Source organism: Platalea leucorodia (assembly GCF_965183815.1).
Source record: "Platalea leucorodia genome assembly, chromosome: 4".
In the NCBI taxonomy this organism is placed as follows: domain Eukaryota; kingdom Metazoa; phylum Chordata; class Aves; order Pelecaniformes; family Threskiornithidae; genus Platalea; species Platalea leucorodia.
Genome location: NC_138826.1, coordinates 119,663,281 through 119,679,005, shown reverse-complemented (window position 1 = coordinate 119,679,005; position 15,725 = coordinate 119,663,281). Strand labels below are relative to the sequence as shown.

The window sequence follows — 15,725 nt, the reverse complement described above, 5'->3', positions numbered from 1 at the left end:
GAGGTGTTACCTCCAACAGCACCTACATACGGGACTCATGTAAAACATAAACACAGACAAGTCCCTTTCTTCTTCTTTGGCTGGTAGTGACAAAAGTTCACTAGGGCAGGCACACATGCACCACTCCCTAGGATCACAAGCACACGCACATTTGCGGATCCCTTGAGTACCAGTATGGCCCCTCTGCCTGCCCAGCACACCTGCATGGATCCACTACTTGCTCGCAAGTCCAGCTGGTCCTCACCAGCAAGCATGCGTTCACAGACTCGTCCCTCATGTAGTCCATGTTCACAAGTCCCCTTAAGCATACCAGCATGGACCCCTTGCCTACTTGATACCCTGGCCTGGACCTGAGGTCCCTCTACTCGCCAGCTAGTCTCGTAGCTGATGCCACAGGCCAGGGGTGCCCACACCCCTGGTCTGACTCCAGTAGCTGGCACCAAATCCACTCACGCTGGTCCTCGCAGTAGCTGACACTCCGGGCACAAAGCCTGTAGGACCCTCCCCAGATCCAGGGAGCTACAACCCCTCCAACTACTGATGCTGGGACCCCCACTCGCTCCAGCAGCTGACACCACAGGCTGCAGGGCACCCATATTCCCGGTCTGGCTCCAGGAGCTGGCACCAGTTTTCTCTTACACACACAGGTCTCACCAGTAGCTGGCACTTGGTCCTTGCAGCACGTGTACACACAGGTTAGAAAGTGAGATTACACAGAGAGATAGTTAAGATTTAATAAGTAGATATAAGAAGGTAGGACAGACTCTGATCAGGCACAGGGCTCAGCCAAGCAAGCATACTGACTAGCCCTGTTTCACAGACGACTGTCCTCTTTTATACTCCTTTCTGTCTATTCCTGTCTTTGTTCCTCCCCGCTCCCCTTCCCCTGCATCCCCTACATCCCTCACAGGTCTGTACAGCTCTACCGACTCCCGCACCCCTCCCAGTCCGGGCTCCCCCTGGTTTACAGTCTATCAGTTGCAAAGTCCAGGTCGATCTTCCTGGAAGTGGTGCCTGTAGTTTCTTAATAGTCCATCAATTAGTGTGAGTGCGAGGTTTGTTTCTTGTCATGGTCTCTAGGTTTGTTTTGTCAGGTCCGTGTCTGTATATTTTGTTTCTGGTTTTCCCTTTTTCCCTTAGTTTCCCAACTGACAAGGTCCCAGAGCAGATAGATCAGATAACCTTGCTGAAATAAGCATTCTCACACTCCCACATGCCCTCATTAATTAGTGTGACTGACCAGGTTTGGTTCTCATCACCGCTTCCCTTATCACTTGCTGGTCAGGTTTGTGTGCCCATATGCTCTTGTTTTATGGCTTCCTCCCTTTCCTATTATCCTTTGTGGCACTGAAAAAGGTCCTTGACCAGATACCCTTAAAGGAGCAGACACTCTCCTTCCACATGCCTTTACAACTTGTATAAGCATTAAGGAAGCCCAGACTAGTTAGGATTCCACAGAAATTGTCCTGTGATTGACACTAAAAACTGTTTTCCCAAAGCCAAAACAGAGATATGTGAAATCTCACTATTTCCCCTAAACTAAGAGTAGGCAAACATTGTCGTCTTAGCAAAGTCCACTTCACTGTTCAACAGTTCCCTTTAAATAACAAGTGTCAGTGCTATGCTGAATATTTTCTTACCATTCTTACCATTTCATTTGCCTATATCTGTCTGCTGTCTTTTGTCTTTTCCCTGAATTGTTGGCTGTCTGAGTACAGCTCATCTCGGTGCACTTGTACAATGAAGCCAGGTCTATGCCTGGAACTCAGAGGCACTACAATAGACAGAGTATGATTTTTAAAGGGCTTAAATAACAGCCTAAAAATATCAGGATGGTGCTTTTATTATGTGAAGTCACCAAGCTGGCTCTTTAAATATGTGACCTTTATATATATTTCTTGAGCAGGAACGCCTGTGGACAGGCCATCTGAATTAATGGTGACTCAGGAAGTGCCATGCATCTCTAGATGTATTGAAGAAGCACATTCATTAGATGAATTCAGTACATCCTATAAAGAAGTACTTAACACTAGTAGCATGTAAGTTATCGTAAGACACTTAAATTCATTATAGTTTAGCATTTATTAAGATCTAATGTTATTGCTAATAATATTGGCTGTCTAAAGTCCCAGATTGACAACAGTTCTCATCAAACATAGATGAACATACAGTGTATGAAAAATCTGGTAATGGCTACAAAAGGGCCCTTTGCAGCAAAGGAGAAAAAAATTATGTTGAGATAGGTATCTCAAAGACTACACTAAAGATTTATAATAAGGATATATGCTTAGCATGTTAATTTGTATGTGACACCTCATAACTGGTTGGGAAAATCACCTTTTTTTTTTTTAGCAAATGGCTGCCTTCAATTACAAAACGCTGCAGAGCCTGGTAAAAGAATGTTTGGAGTGCTGAACTGTGCCAGAAGAGAGCCCTTGTGCAAATTTTTATTGATCTTTAATAAACTATATGCAGTAAGAGATGAAAGGCCCTTTCTTTGTGTGCTAATGGCTCTCATACAGTTAGACGACAGAAATGCAGACTTCTGCTATTTCCACATTATGATAACAATAATTCTTGATATCATTTTCCCAAAGATTTGTATGCTGTGGTGCGATATTATTTTTTTTACTCCTTTTCTGCCTTTCTAACAGACTTAAGGCCATTTGTGCATTTGATAAGACATCAGCATTCAACTTTTCAAGCTCTGGGTTGATATAGGAACTTGCTAAGTAAGGAAATTTTACTCTGTGCGCAGGATTTGGAGGCAGCATACTACCCACAGGGAGTGAGACTGTGTTCATCCTCTCACTACAAAAATCCAGCAGCTTTTTCTCCTTCTTTGAAGATACCTTCCTAATTATGAAGCTGAAGCTTCGTGACATTACAAAACTAGGAAAGGACTCGTTTCTGATCGTATCTGCTAGGCATGATAGTGTTCTGTGTGTTTTGCTTGCAGAAGCAGCATAAAGTTCTATTTTAGTAACAGAATAAGATATACTCAAGAAAGCAAATGCAGTGAAATTCAGATAAAAGGTAGAAGTCAAATGATTCATTTTTTTTTTGAAATATAGTTAAAATCCATCCCTGCTGAGTTTCTACCAACTCCACAAGTTTTTTTTTTTATTGCTTATTTTATACTTCTTTTTTTCCAGTTGAGTTTCATCTTCTCCCAGTTCTGCTCCGCTCAGGTTTAGCAGTTGATTAACCTATTTACTGTATCTCAGCAGATTGAACAAATGGGTTTTGTGTGAGGAGGAAGTCAGTGGCAGTCAGCGCAGATTTTGATGCGGCAAGGGCAGAATAGGATGGATTTTGGTAGGTTGTCTGCCTTGCCTCCTTGTCCAATTTATTTCTTAAGACCTCTTCTTTGTCATCTCCACTGGGGCCATGTGACTGGCAGTGCATTTCTCCTTTCCCCTCCTCTCCCACCCTGAGTGTTTGCTGTTCTTCAGTAGCAGCCCAGCTCTTCATTTTGTGGTTCCCAGTTTGGTATCCCTTCAGTAGGAAGAAAGAAAAACATGAAAAACTGCCTGCTCCAAAGCGATAGCAACTGCAAGGACGTGAAATTAAAAAAATGACTGTATTTAATATTTTTTTCATGCATCAATATGCACAAATACATTTCAGGTAGGTTAAATCGAGACAAAGAGGTGTATATAGAAGTATGGATGAGTTGGGTTTGTTTGAGACCAAGTAGCGCATTTAATTTGATTCCAACTGCTGATAACATTTTTCTTTTAACCTCAGACTTTGAGGGGAGGATATTATTGTACTGTTTGTAATTCCTTTATTTTTAAATTTTGTTCTATCCATTTCTATATGTCCCTAACAAAATTGCTTGCTTCTGTCTTTTCTACTTATTTTTTAAAAATCTAATTTCAGGAAAAAGTCTGAAGTTTCTGGAGTCATGGCTAAAGCTGACATCAAACCAAAATCTATATATCATGCCAAGAAATGGTCAGATGATGTAGAGAACTTATACAGATTTCAGCAAGCTGGATACAGAGATGAGGTTGAATATAAACAAGTAAAACAAGTTGATATGGTAAGATTTAGAACTCTGCAAGGGTTATTACTTTAAACTTCTGTCTCATGTTAAACAGATTAAATAAAAATGGAGGTGCCGCTTATTTCCTTTCATTTAGGCTAGTTTCTGATACAGTTTTTTCTCCCAGGTCTGACTGGAATTCTTGGGCTATTATTAACTGTGCAGAATAACTTATTTCACAGAAGTGAAACAGGAAGACTGTCCAGCCTGTGTTCTTGTTCCCCCTCTCTTATGCATTTAGAAGCATTATAGATTTCTTTGAATAGATGTAGCTGCTATCTAAAAGAATAATTTGGTTCTGAAGAAAGGAATTTATCAAAGTTAGTTCTCTGTGAAGTCTCCCCATTACTCTGCCAACAGACCTGGCAGGAAACTCATTCATCGTCCAGAGAACCAGTCCTCTGTCATTGCTACCGACTTCAGTTTTACGGCTGAATTGCATGGTAGCATAATCAGACTTCGTGCGCGCTCAAAACTTGGCTTCTGTTGAAACTGTCCACAATAGAAATATCTGATGCCAACTGTGGTAAAGGCAGTTGTGACACAGGCATTTATCAGCCGAGAACATTGAGGGCTTGGTCCTCTGCTCGCTATCGTTGATGGCAGCGCTCCCTAGCACATCAAATGAGCTAATGAATAATGGCCAGAAACTCAGCGGCTACTTGAGATTCAAAATAGCAACCAAGCGGTTAATACAGCAAACAACATATTACCTTTATTAGAGCTCTGTAATTTGTCTTCCAAAGCACCATATATAGTATGAAAAATCCACTTTTAAAAGATTTTAACCTCCTGTGCACGTAAGTGCAGAATGTTCATAAGAAAGCCACCCATCCAGTTAACTCAAAATATAGCAAAACGTTAGTAAGATAAACGTTAATAAGATGCAGTTTATTCTTTTGTCGCAGGCTCAGATAACACTGTAAAGGCTGTGGTGTAAATTCCTCTAACTGTGCAAAAGCAAATCCTGTAATTGGTGTGGTAGGATCAGTCTGTTTCAGATTTATAGCAGGGCACGACCAACTGAAACCTGATAAAAGTTAACGAACGCCGCTTACTCGATGTAAAATGAACGTGCATTCTGTTCAAATTTGCCAGGATCTGGCAGTGGTTCTCTTTCAATTTGCCCATTTTGAAAGGTCTTGTTTACTCCATATTATGTTTCTGTAATGCAGTTGTTATTAATGATGCAGTTATAATATAGGTGGAATGAATATTAAGGCTCTTATGTTTAAACAGAGAATGCAAATAACTCAGCTGAACATCTAAAGTAATAAGGTAAGTAAGTGATGAAACTACCACTTCTGGCACTCTCCAATTAGAGAATGCTGTAGTTTGACGTCCTGTTGTCAACCCTGCCTGGACGAGAAATAAGATTCTTATTACCTGATTTTTAAGGTTCAATTTGATCACAAGTAGTCACAGGTGTTCAAGCTGCAGATAGCTACTAAAGCCATAAAGCTGTTGAACGTACAAGTGCTCAAGCCTTTTGTTTAAAGCTTCACGTTGTGGAACACTGAAGAGCACCAGGATGGTGCTGGTTTCCTGCAGGACTGATCCCGCTGTGTTTGAGAGTATGATACATGTAGCTCACTTTATTTTTATGAAATTGCTAATGAAAAGAACGGTGTACACATTTTTCATGGTCAGAAGGATCCTGAAGAAAGTGTGTGTCAGTCTTACAGAAGTGGAATCTTTTAGCCTCTCAGAGTACTGAACAGAATTAATGTTTTTTTTTCCTTAACAATGTATTTTAAAAGCTTTGACTAGTCCACTTTTTAAATGACTCTAGTCTTTCAAATATTCTTGGATCCTTATCTCTAGACTTTTCTGATCACAGAATTCTTTATAGTAGACCAGGAAACTTGTTTCTGACATCTTGCTCTTAATCTTTTTTTAAACGCTCTGCAAATTAGTAGCAAAATAGTGTTCAGATGCAAATGAGGTTTTCCCATGGAAGGATACCCTATATTCTTTCCAGTCTAATGCATAAACATCATTCAATGTGAGCACGTTCAGGTGAATGTATATCCTTTTTATTCTATTCATAGGTAGAGTGTTGGCCCGAAACTGGATTTGTTAAGAAACTTCAGAGGAGGGATAATACATTCTATTATTACGATAAACAAAGAGAATGCGAAGACAAAGAAGTCCACAAAGTGAAAGTTTATGTGTATTAGTTTTGATATTCTAATTTGTTTGTATATGTTATAAGTCTGTTTGTTTGTTAGAATCTGTAAGTAAATGAGATTTGTGTAATCTGACTTACCTTAAGCATCTATGTCATTCTTGGATAGAAGGGGGAATATAGGAAACGTGGAGAAGCCTGGAACTATAGACATAGGAATTTCAGTTTTTTCCTGCTATAACCGAAAATCTTATTATCCCTCATTTTCCTAGTTACAAATATTTTGACATCAAAAAGATAAAAAGCTGGCAAATGGGCATCATATATTTGTTTTACCTGTGTGCAAAGTCCATTAGAAGCAGAGGCATTAATCTTTATTCAAAACAATATAATCTGGTTGACGCTGGCTAATGTCAGCCACAGTCTCGTGGTTTAGCTAAAGGTTATGAGACTACAGAGGGCCAAAGGAAGGCCAAAAGGCTAAAGTTCCCTTGGAGAACAGCAAGAATAACAAGCGGAGAATTCATTGAAGGACGCCGAACAATCATGCAGCAAGGACCAGTGCTAAGCTGCAGATTTAAAAACTAGTTATTGTGATAGAAACAGCCACAACAAAAATGTCTTTCTGAGCAATAGGTAAGGTATCCCCAAAGTATTTCTGCCAGGTGCGAGTGTCGATTGCTGAGGAGGAAGTATTAGTTGTCTTGGTAACATATGCCTTGTTGTGGAGGGGGGAAAAAAGGCTGTGGATTTACATATGGTGGGATCAGGGAGTCCAAAACTGCAGGGAGAACATGAAATCTATACCGTGTAATATTTAAGGTTAGGTAACTTACGCAGATATGTGGGATTTCTGGGCAGAATTCATCTCCTCTGACGTCAAATGTCACCTTGTCAACATCTACACCTGACCTTGTCATTTGGGCACCCTTTGTTCTGAACGGAGGGAAGCTGGCTCTTCTGGGCACAGTTAATTTCTTCTAAGTGTAGATACATAACATGTGCTTTGTGCAGGTTGCTGTGACATCAGCTCTGCAGAAGCTCTCCAGACGCGTGCTGCTCTGAGACACACGGTAAACGCGAGGGACCACACTTACCTTCACTCATTAGGGAATTTAAGTAAAATACTCTTAAGATGCCAAAACTCTAGATAATGGACCAGTAGAACAGGTTCCTGTTATGTAAACCAGTAGGTGTGTTCATGGTAGTTACAGAAAAAATGTTATTAATCTGTCCTGTCTTTAGACTGTAAACCAAGGGGTGTTAAACTAAGTTTTAGGCATGGATTAGCAGCGTACATTTGACCATCTGTCTTATGGATATTCTTCTTCCTTCGTTTGAACCTAAGATGGTGGCCAGCTCAAGATGTGAAATAGAGGGCTTACAGCTCCACGCCAAAATAAGTAGTATCGATGCAGTATTCAGAAGATCTCATTGATCTCACCTGACACCAGGTGACGATGCTCTAGTCACCTTGTGTAGACTACTTGGAAATTTTTAGCTTAAATTCGTGTGAGCTCTGTTAGAGAAATGCTGAAAGGTGCTCAGATGCAACTGTGCAGCTTTTTTATTCCAGGAAGGTTTTAACGGCATATAAATAAAGAGTTACTGCAATGACAGAAATAAAGCGTTGCTACAGTGAACTTCACTTCAGATTTCCATTACGATTTATTTTTTATTTGGATTGCTCTGGATGTACTTTTTACGAGAGGACTTTTTGCATACTTTGCAATCAAACAGCGGGAACAGAACAATTAGCAGGATAATCCATCTATTTTGTCACTTTAAGATAGCGGATCTCACTTTGTTAACGTCATAGATTCCTAAAAAAGAAATTTTCCAGTGGACATAAAAAGAGTCTTTAAAAAATTCACAAAAATAGATGCGTTGTATGGCCGACTCAGATTTCTTGGCAGAAATTATTGCTATTAGCACACACAGAATAAGTGAGACGGTTTGGTACAGCCATATATATAAAAAAGACATAGTTGGGTATTCAAGAACAGGAATTAAAACGGCAGGTAACAGTTTAGAGCTTAACTTTTTTTTTAAAGAAAGACTTTTAAAAATTAAAACAAATGTAAAAGGTTATTCTGGGCCTCCCTCATTTTACCTGACTACACCTCAGTGTTTTTGCAATACTGCTGGATGCTCGCTCTCTTGTATTACATTTTGAAACGATGAGTGTGCGTTTCATACAGCCCGTGGAGATTTCATTTCGAACAAGTAGCGAGGGAATTCATGTTCCACTTCGGAAGCGCTGAGTTGGTCTGAGTTGGCAGATTGTTCTCGCTTTGAGACAATTACCTAGATTTTATTAGTTACATTTTGCAGCATTGTCAGCGTGCTAAAAGGTTGAATCTCACTGTAATATCTGAAAGATTAATGGATGAAAAGGAAAGAAAAGCTTTGTAATTGGTGCTGGAGACCAGCTGACGGAGACGTAAGGGCCTCTGTCAGCCCTGGTGCTGGATTTAGGCGTTCACTCACTTCACTAGCGAAGCAGCAGGTTTTGTATCGGCAGTGACAGTTTCAGTCGTAGTTGTCCTTTGACATTCGGGTCGTTTCCATATTTCACTCCAGTTCATGCTACACTTAAGGTTACTTAAAACCACTCTCTTTTTTTGAAGACCTTAGCTGTGTAACGGCCTTAGCTGCGAAGCCAAGGGGGTTCCTCTCTTTGAAAAGAAACAGGTAGAGGGCTTCTTGCCTGAGTTCATCTGTGATCACAAAATAACAATCTAGTATAAAGACATTTGCTTGAGTTAATTCTTAAAATCACAGAATGCTTTGGGATGGAAGGGACCTTTAAAGGTCATCTGGTCCATCCCCCCTGCCATGGGCAGGGACATCTACAACCAGATCAGGGTGCTCACAGCCCCATCCAGCCTGGCCTTGAGTGTTTCCAAGGATGGGGCATCTACCACCTCTCTGGGCAACCCCTTCCAGTGTTTCACCACCCTCATCGTGAAAAATTTCTTCCTTATATCTAAGTCTGAATCTGCCCTCTTTTAGTTTAAAACCATCACCCCTTGTCCTATCGCAACAGCCCCTGCTAAAAAGTCTCTCTCCATCTTTCTTGTAGGCCCCCTTTAAGTACTGAAAGGCCGCAATGAGGTCTCCCCGCAGCCTTCTCTTCCCCAGGCTGAACAACCCCCGCTCTCCCAGCCTTTCCTCACAGCAGAGGTGCTCCATCCCTCCGATCATTTCTGTGGCCTCCTCTGGCCCCGCTCCAACAGGTCCATGTCCTTCCCGTGCTGAGGACCCCCGAGCTGGACGCAGGGCTCCAGGTGGGGTCTCCCCAGAGCAGAGCAGAGGGGCAGAATCCCCTCCCTCGCCCTGCTGGCCCCGCTGCGGGGGATGCAGCCCGGGGCACGGTTGGCTTTCTGGGCTGCGAGGATGCAATTTCCAGATTAAGTCCGTTTATTTGTCCACCACCCCCCCGAGTCCTTTTCCACGGGGCTGCTCTCAAGGCGCCCGTCCCCCCGCCCGCGCTGATGCTGGGTTGCCCTGACCCCGCTGCCGGAGCCCGCGCTCGGCCCTGTCGAGCCGCAGGCGGCTCACGCGCACCTCAAGGCGCCTCCGGCAGCGCCGTTGGTATTCGGCCGGGCTTGTGGAGCGCGAAGCTGGTACGCGAGTACGGGCAAGTTCTCCTCTGCTGCCGTTGTGCTGGGTGCATCTCCTTCAGCCAAAAAAGCTGCCAAAAGAATTTAATGTGTCAGTTTTTTCTCTTATTTGATAAATCTGTGACTGAAATGTCTTGTCTGTCACCTCAGTTTTAAGCACGCTGAGAACTGTTTGCTTACTTGTGTCTTAATTTAAGGTCGCTAAGTTGTGAAAAAGTATCGGAAGTAAGCAATCCGGGGAAGCTGCGCTTCATTTTAGGGGTGGCACAACAGTTCATATCAAGATAAATAACTTATTTCTGAACGCCGTTACAAAAACTTTTTTTACTGAACTTTAGTAACTTTAAAGAGAGAGAGACAAAATCACATCTCTCCATTTTATCGCTTAGAGATGAAAATACGTGCTATTCTGCTGATGTCAGTCTTAATAAAAAGTAATTCTGTGAAAAGACTTTCCAAGGTAGTTTTCTTATCTGTTGGTATTCCTCTTATCAGGGAATACTGCAATGCTTTCAGCGGCCATTTGCAGCAGCTCAGCGAAGGGATGATGGCGAGGCTCCCTGTTAGCAAGTGCTACCAGCGGCCCAAGCCTGATGTCCTTAAACTAATTCTAATTCACTCCATGGCTTTGTGCAAGCCAAGAATAAATGCTTTCTCTGCCTGTTGAAGCTCATAAAAGGAGGTAAAACAAACTTTTCCAAGACCTACTTTTCAGGCTTTGTGTTTGACAGCTACAAGTGAAATGGCACGGGTGCAACCTCTCCGAATTCTTCCCGTTACGCTGGGGAAATAAAGGCTGCATTTGTGCGTTCTGGGCTGGTTTTCTATGTTTTCAGCCTTTCCTTGAATTCATTATGGAGCAGTATTGTCTGAAAGTGATACTACGGTTATTTGATTGCTTTACAGTCGCAGCAGCTCAAAGCACCACACAAAAACATAAGTGTTTTAATTTTCACTTTGGTACCCGAGTGGACAGTTGTCTTTCCAGCTCTGAAGACACTTGAACCTCAACTTTATGGTTTCCAAACATGGTTCCCTGGTTTCAAGGGGTTGAAAATGATTGACCAGCTTCAAACTGTTTCAAGACAACTTTGTAAGTGAACAGCTGTTGATGCCGCTGTTCCTCACGTTGTCCGATACAAGCGAAGTCTGCCTGAAAGCAGCTGGAATGGAGTTGCCCTCTGGTCTTTGCAGGTTCTCTCCCGTTACCCTCGCCCCACTGGATTTATATTTATTTGTAGGAGCTGCATTCTTAGTAGCCTACCTGTGCTGAGCACCTGCTGGCAAGTTGTAATTACTTAATAAAACACATTTTCTTTCTTGTTGCAGTTGAGGCTTTGCATTTACTTCAAGCCTGAAGCTCAGCACGCTCGCAAACAGCATTTGGGAGGGTGGCTGGTGGCTGGCACACTGACAGGCAGTGAGATGACGCAGAAGAGGTAATTAAGAATGGGCTTTAATAAGAGAGGCCAGACCGCAGGGCTCAGGGGCAGGGCTGCGTCAGGTGAACGTCCTGCCCGACAGCCTGCTCACGCACGCCTGGCCCCTCCACCCTTCCTCCTCACCATCTTCCCATACTTGTTCCACCCCGATCCTTCCCTTTCTGTGCCTGTGGACCTTCCCCATAACATCCCATAGTAGGTTTTGTGCAGTCCCCCAGACCCCCTCAAATATCCCGTAATATTCATGCTAACCACGTTTCCTCCTTCCTATCAGTTACAAAATCGAGGCGGACCCTCTCCAAGGCTGGAGTGGTTCTTTTAATGGCCCGTCAGTCAGCCCCTGCCAGGCTCTGGCTTCTGTTATTCTCTCTCTCATCACCTGCTCATTAATGTTTGTGTGTCTGTCTGTCTAATTTAGCATTTTCCTCGTTATTTATTATTTCTATGGTACAGAATAGCCCTTAACCAAATAACTTACTGAAGCAGATGCTGTCATATTTCCCATGTCCTCACACCAGCCTCCCCACGGCAGGCGGCTTGGCTGCCATGTGAAGGATGACGGTGTGTGGAGGCACCTGCTCAGCAGCACCTGGGTCAGGGCAACCCCCGGTACCAATGCAGGCTGGGGGAGGAAGGGATTGAGAGCAGCCCCATGGAGAAGGACTTGGGGGTACTGATAGACAAAAAGCTGGACATGAGCCGGCAATGTGCTCTCGCAGCCCAGAAAGCCAACCGTACCCCGGGCTGCATCCCCCGCAGCGGGGCCAGCAGGGCGAGGGAGGGGATTCTGCCCCTCTGCTCTGCTCTGGGGAGACCCCACCTGGAGCCCTGCGTCCAGCTCGGGGGTCCCCAGCACGGGAAGGACAGGGAGCTGTTGGAGCGGGGCCAGAGGAGGCCACAGAAATGATTGAAGGGATGGAGCACCTCTGCTGTGAGGAAAGGCTGGGAGAGCTGGGGTTGTTCAGCCTGGGGAAGAGAAGGCTGCGGGGAGACCTCATTGCGGCCTTTCAGTACTGAAAGGGGGCCTACAAGAAAGATGGGGACAGACTTTTTAGCAAGGCCTGCTGCGACAGGACAAGGGGGAATGGTTTTAAACTAAAAGAGGGTAGATTGAGACTAAACACAAAGAAAAAATTTTTCACGATGAGGGTGGTGAAACACTGGAAGGGGTTGCCCAGAGAGGTGGTAGATGCCCCATCCCTGGAAACACTCAAGGCCAGGCTGGATGGGGCTGTGAGCACCCTGATCTGGTTGTAGATGTCCCTGCCCATGGCAGGGGGATGGACTAGGTGACCATTAAAGGTCCCTTCCATCCCAAAGCACTCTGTGATTCTGTGACCTCTGTCCTGCCACTGCAGATCTCCAGGCAGGTGGCAGCTCTAAGGAGGCGGAGAAAACGGGAAGGGAATGCCTAAAAACAGGAGGAGGAGGATGGGGCAGGGAGGGAAAAAGGACACGTGAGTTCAGAGAAGGACGAGCGTGTGTAGGGAGTCAATCACGCAGATGCATCAGCATTTTGCCAGCGATCTTGTACCAACAGAAACCTCCTCCCTTGCTGGCAGTAGCTCAGTTCTTGTTGGCTGGGGAAGCAGGACGCGGTCCCAGATCTCGCTGCAGATGTTCGTCCTGCCTTGGCAGGAGTGCCCGAATGCCTCAGCCAAGGGGAAGGTGTCCTGCTTGGGTGGATAAGCTGCTGGCAGCTGCTTGGTTTTGCAAGGGGGATGGAGCAAAAAGCAGGCGGACTGGAGGCGTGGCAGGTTCTTCATTTTTGCCCAGGGTGTCTGGAGGATGTCAGCTGCGCTGCCCTGGGGAACACGCTGGTGCCAAACGCACGATGTGTTTGAGGAACAGCCAGCGCTGGGATGCAAGCGGGGAAGAGCCAGCAGGTGGGCTGTGGGCGCTAGGAGATAGGTGCTAGGATGCTGTGCGTGGAGAGATGGGCTGGAGCCAGGCACGTGCAATACGGGGACCTGTTGGGCAGCGCTTCTGGAGGAAAGAGCACGGTGGCCCTGCAGATCTGCATCTTTCCATGGCTCTGCTCTGAAGCTCCAGACAGCGGAGCTCTTGCTCTGCAGCCCTGTTCTGCGGCTGCGGTGGGCAGAGCCCGCTGGCTCCTGTCCTAACCTCCCCAGCGGATCCATCTTCATCTTCTTCAGAGTGAATTTGAGTCGCAGCCCAGAGGGACCCTGCTTCTCTCCTTCAAAAAGGAGGATGTCTATGTACCAAGGGCTGAAAGATCACCGTTTTGAGGAGACGCTCATTAAAAACATGAAATATCTCTTTGATAGCCTATCACTTGCAGCTTTGGTCTCAACAAGGGAGAAAGATCACCACCCTTGCAAGTACAAACACAGAGATTTATTTAAAATGTCATTGGATTAATATTTTGTCAGACCAGAGCAATATTTCAACAGAGAAGAAAGATTTATGTATCTGAAGGATGAGTTCAGAAGAGGTGTTTAGAAGAGATTCATTGGTAGTATGTATATTGCAAGCCGATTATTAAGAATGCAAGGCAACAGAAACAGAAGAAATATAAAAGCTTAAGTGTGCTACAAACAGTAAGAAGGCATTAAAATGTCATTGGAAATCTTAGTTCAGGAATAGCTTCTCTGTTATTTACAATTTTACCATTTGCATCCATCAGACAGAAAAAAACGCACCAAATATTCATAATTCCTGCTTTACTATAGCAGAGCAAAGTAGGAGGACCCATCCACACCAGATGAAATAATGTACCATCTGTAACCGAGGAGGATGTGAAGCATCACCTGCTAAATGTAAACACCTTCGGTTGAGAAGTCCGGGGTCATGTACACTCCCAGTCTTAAGACCAGCAGCTCAGGACTCTCTAATTTACTAATTTTTAGATCTTAACAAACTTTGGAAAATGGGAGAGGTGCCAGAGGACTGATGGAGGGTCAACATGATCTGCAACGTAAAAGGAATGATACTAGACTGGGTAAACAGACTCTAATCAGGGGTAAATTAATTCAGTGGTTACACTAGGACTCTGTCAATAAAGAAAAAGGGGTTAGAAAGTGTTTTCCTCTGTGCTCAGCTGATGAGGTGCATCTTGTCCGATTTGAAGTATCAGCGACGAGCCACAGGAAAGATGAAGAAATAGGCGCTTCGGAGGTTTTGTTTCTGGAACATCTTATTTTACCGCCTGAGGACTAACACAGTTTCTAACCACTATCATCAGTCTCAGCCCAGAGTTACCTAAATAAAAGCAGTGACTGGTGCTGTGCGAGACCCCGGGACGAGAGGTTCACGCTTCTCATGTGGGATGGAGCCCTCCACCCTCAACCTCCATAAACTTTTAGTAAGATAACAGCTGCCCTGTGCAAACAGGATTTAAATGACTTGCTTTTCAATTCAGAGACTGTAGCTGCCGCAGGTTTTGAATTGCACAGCCCATGGTGAAGAAAAGCCCATGGTTGCCGGCAGTGCCAGCTGGAAATATTTCAGCGCAGGAGGCGGCAGTCTGGATTTCAGGCAGGTGCCTTAGTCATCCCGTGGCTAACCACCGTTTGATGGAGCGTGTGCCGCGGGGAGACGGAGCCTGGGGAAGGAAACCTCCTTCTCCTGGATGCGCTTGGCTGCCAGGTAGCCTTGAGGTGACTTGGGAAGATGCAGGAGTCACGCAGACCCTCGCTGCTGGTGGGATGACCTCTCCTGGCACGGCAACGCATGCTTGCTGCGGGCGAGGAAGGTCTTTCATCTCACCGCTCCGCAGGGAGCATCACAAGATTCCGTATCTCGAGGATGCGGCGGTGCCAAGGGGACCATATGCACATAACGAGGAAGGACAAGGAGGGGGAGATTCTTCTTTTCTGTTCATCCTCCTGTGGCAAGCTTAAATGACAAGATAGAAAACCTGCAAAATCAGGAGGTGGTACTGTTGTTCTGTGTCCTTCTGCGATTTATTAAAATTAGCATTTTTTTTCCTCTTGAAAATACAGTAACAATGCAGATTTCCCCGCGGTGTTACTGCCACCCTCCCCGGGCGGACAAGCGATGTCTGCTTTGCAGACCCAGCAGATGAGAGGGCTGGTTTCGCCGCTCAGCTGGCGCACGGGCTCCGAACACGGAGAGGACGAGAGGACGGGTGTCAGCGCCAGCGTCTTCCCCTGCTCGTCAGGGGGACGCGCTGAAGCAGGCCCACGGGTGCTGCCCCACTTGAAGCCTGCCACCAGCCTGAAAGCAGAGCTGGAGCTGGTAAATTGCTTACGCGCGTATCAGAAGCTCAGAAGGGAAATTTTCATGATGTATGCATACATATATATATTTTAATGAAACATTTCTCTTTTTGAAGATATTTTTTCTCTAAATTTTCTGTCAAATGCTGTGACTCTTTCAGTTGAGATTTTGGGGCATGAAGGAGCAGATGGGAAAGCTTATGTGATACATCAAATAACATAAAAGAAGGAGAATCTACAATCCTCATGAAACTCAAACTGTGTGAGAGTGGAGAT

At 44.7% G+C, this 15,725-nt stretch overlaps 1 protein-coding gene across 1 annotated transcript; it reads left to right on the top strand.

Annotated features, from left to right (window-relative positions):
- Positions 1-1,917: 1,917 nt before the first annotated feature.
- Positions 1,918-6,231, top strand: MEIG1 (meiosis/spermiogenesis associated 1; the record flags this gene model as incomplete). The annotated part of the gene is made up of 3 exons (XM_082309767.1): positions 1,918-2,039; positions 3,886-4,048; positions 6,103-6,231. Exons 1-3 carry the CDS (start codon positions 1,936-1,938, stop codon positions 6,229-6,231), a joined length of 396 nt encoding a protein of 131 aa, XP_082165893.1. The 5' UTR covers positions 1,918-1,935.
- Positions 6,232-15,725: the final 9,494 nt, after the last annotated feature.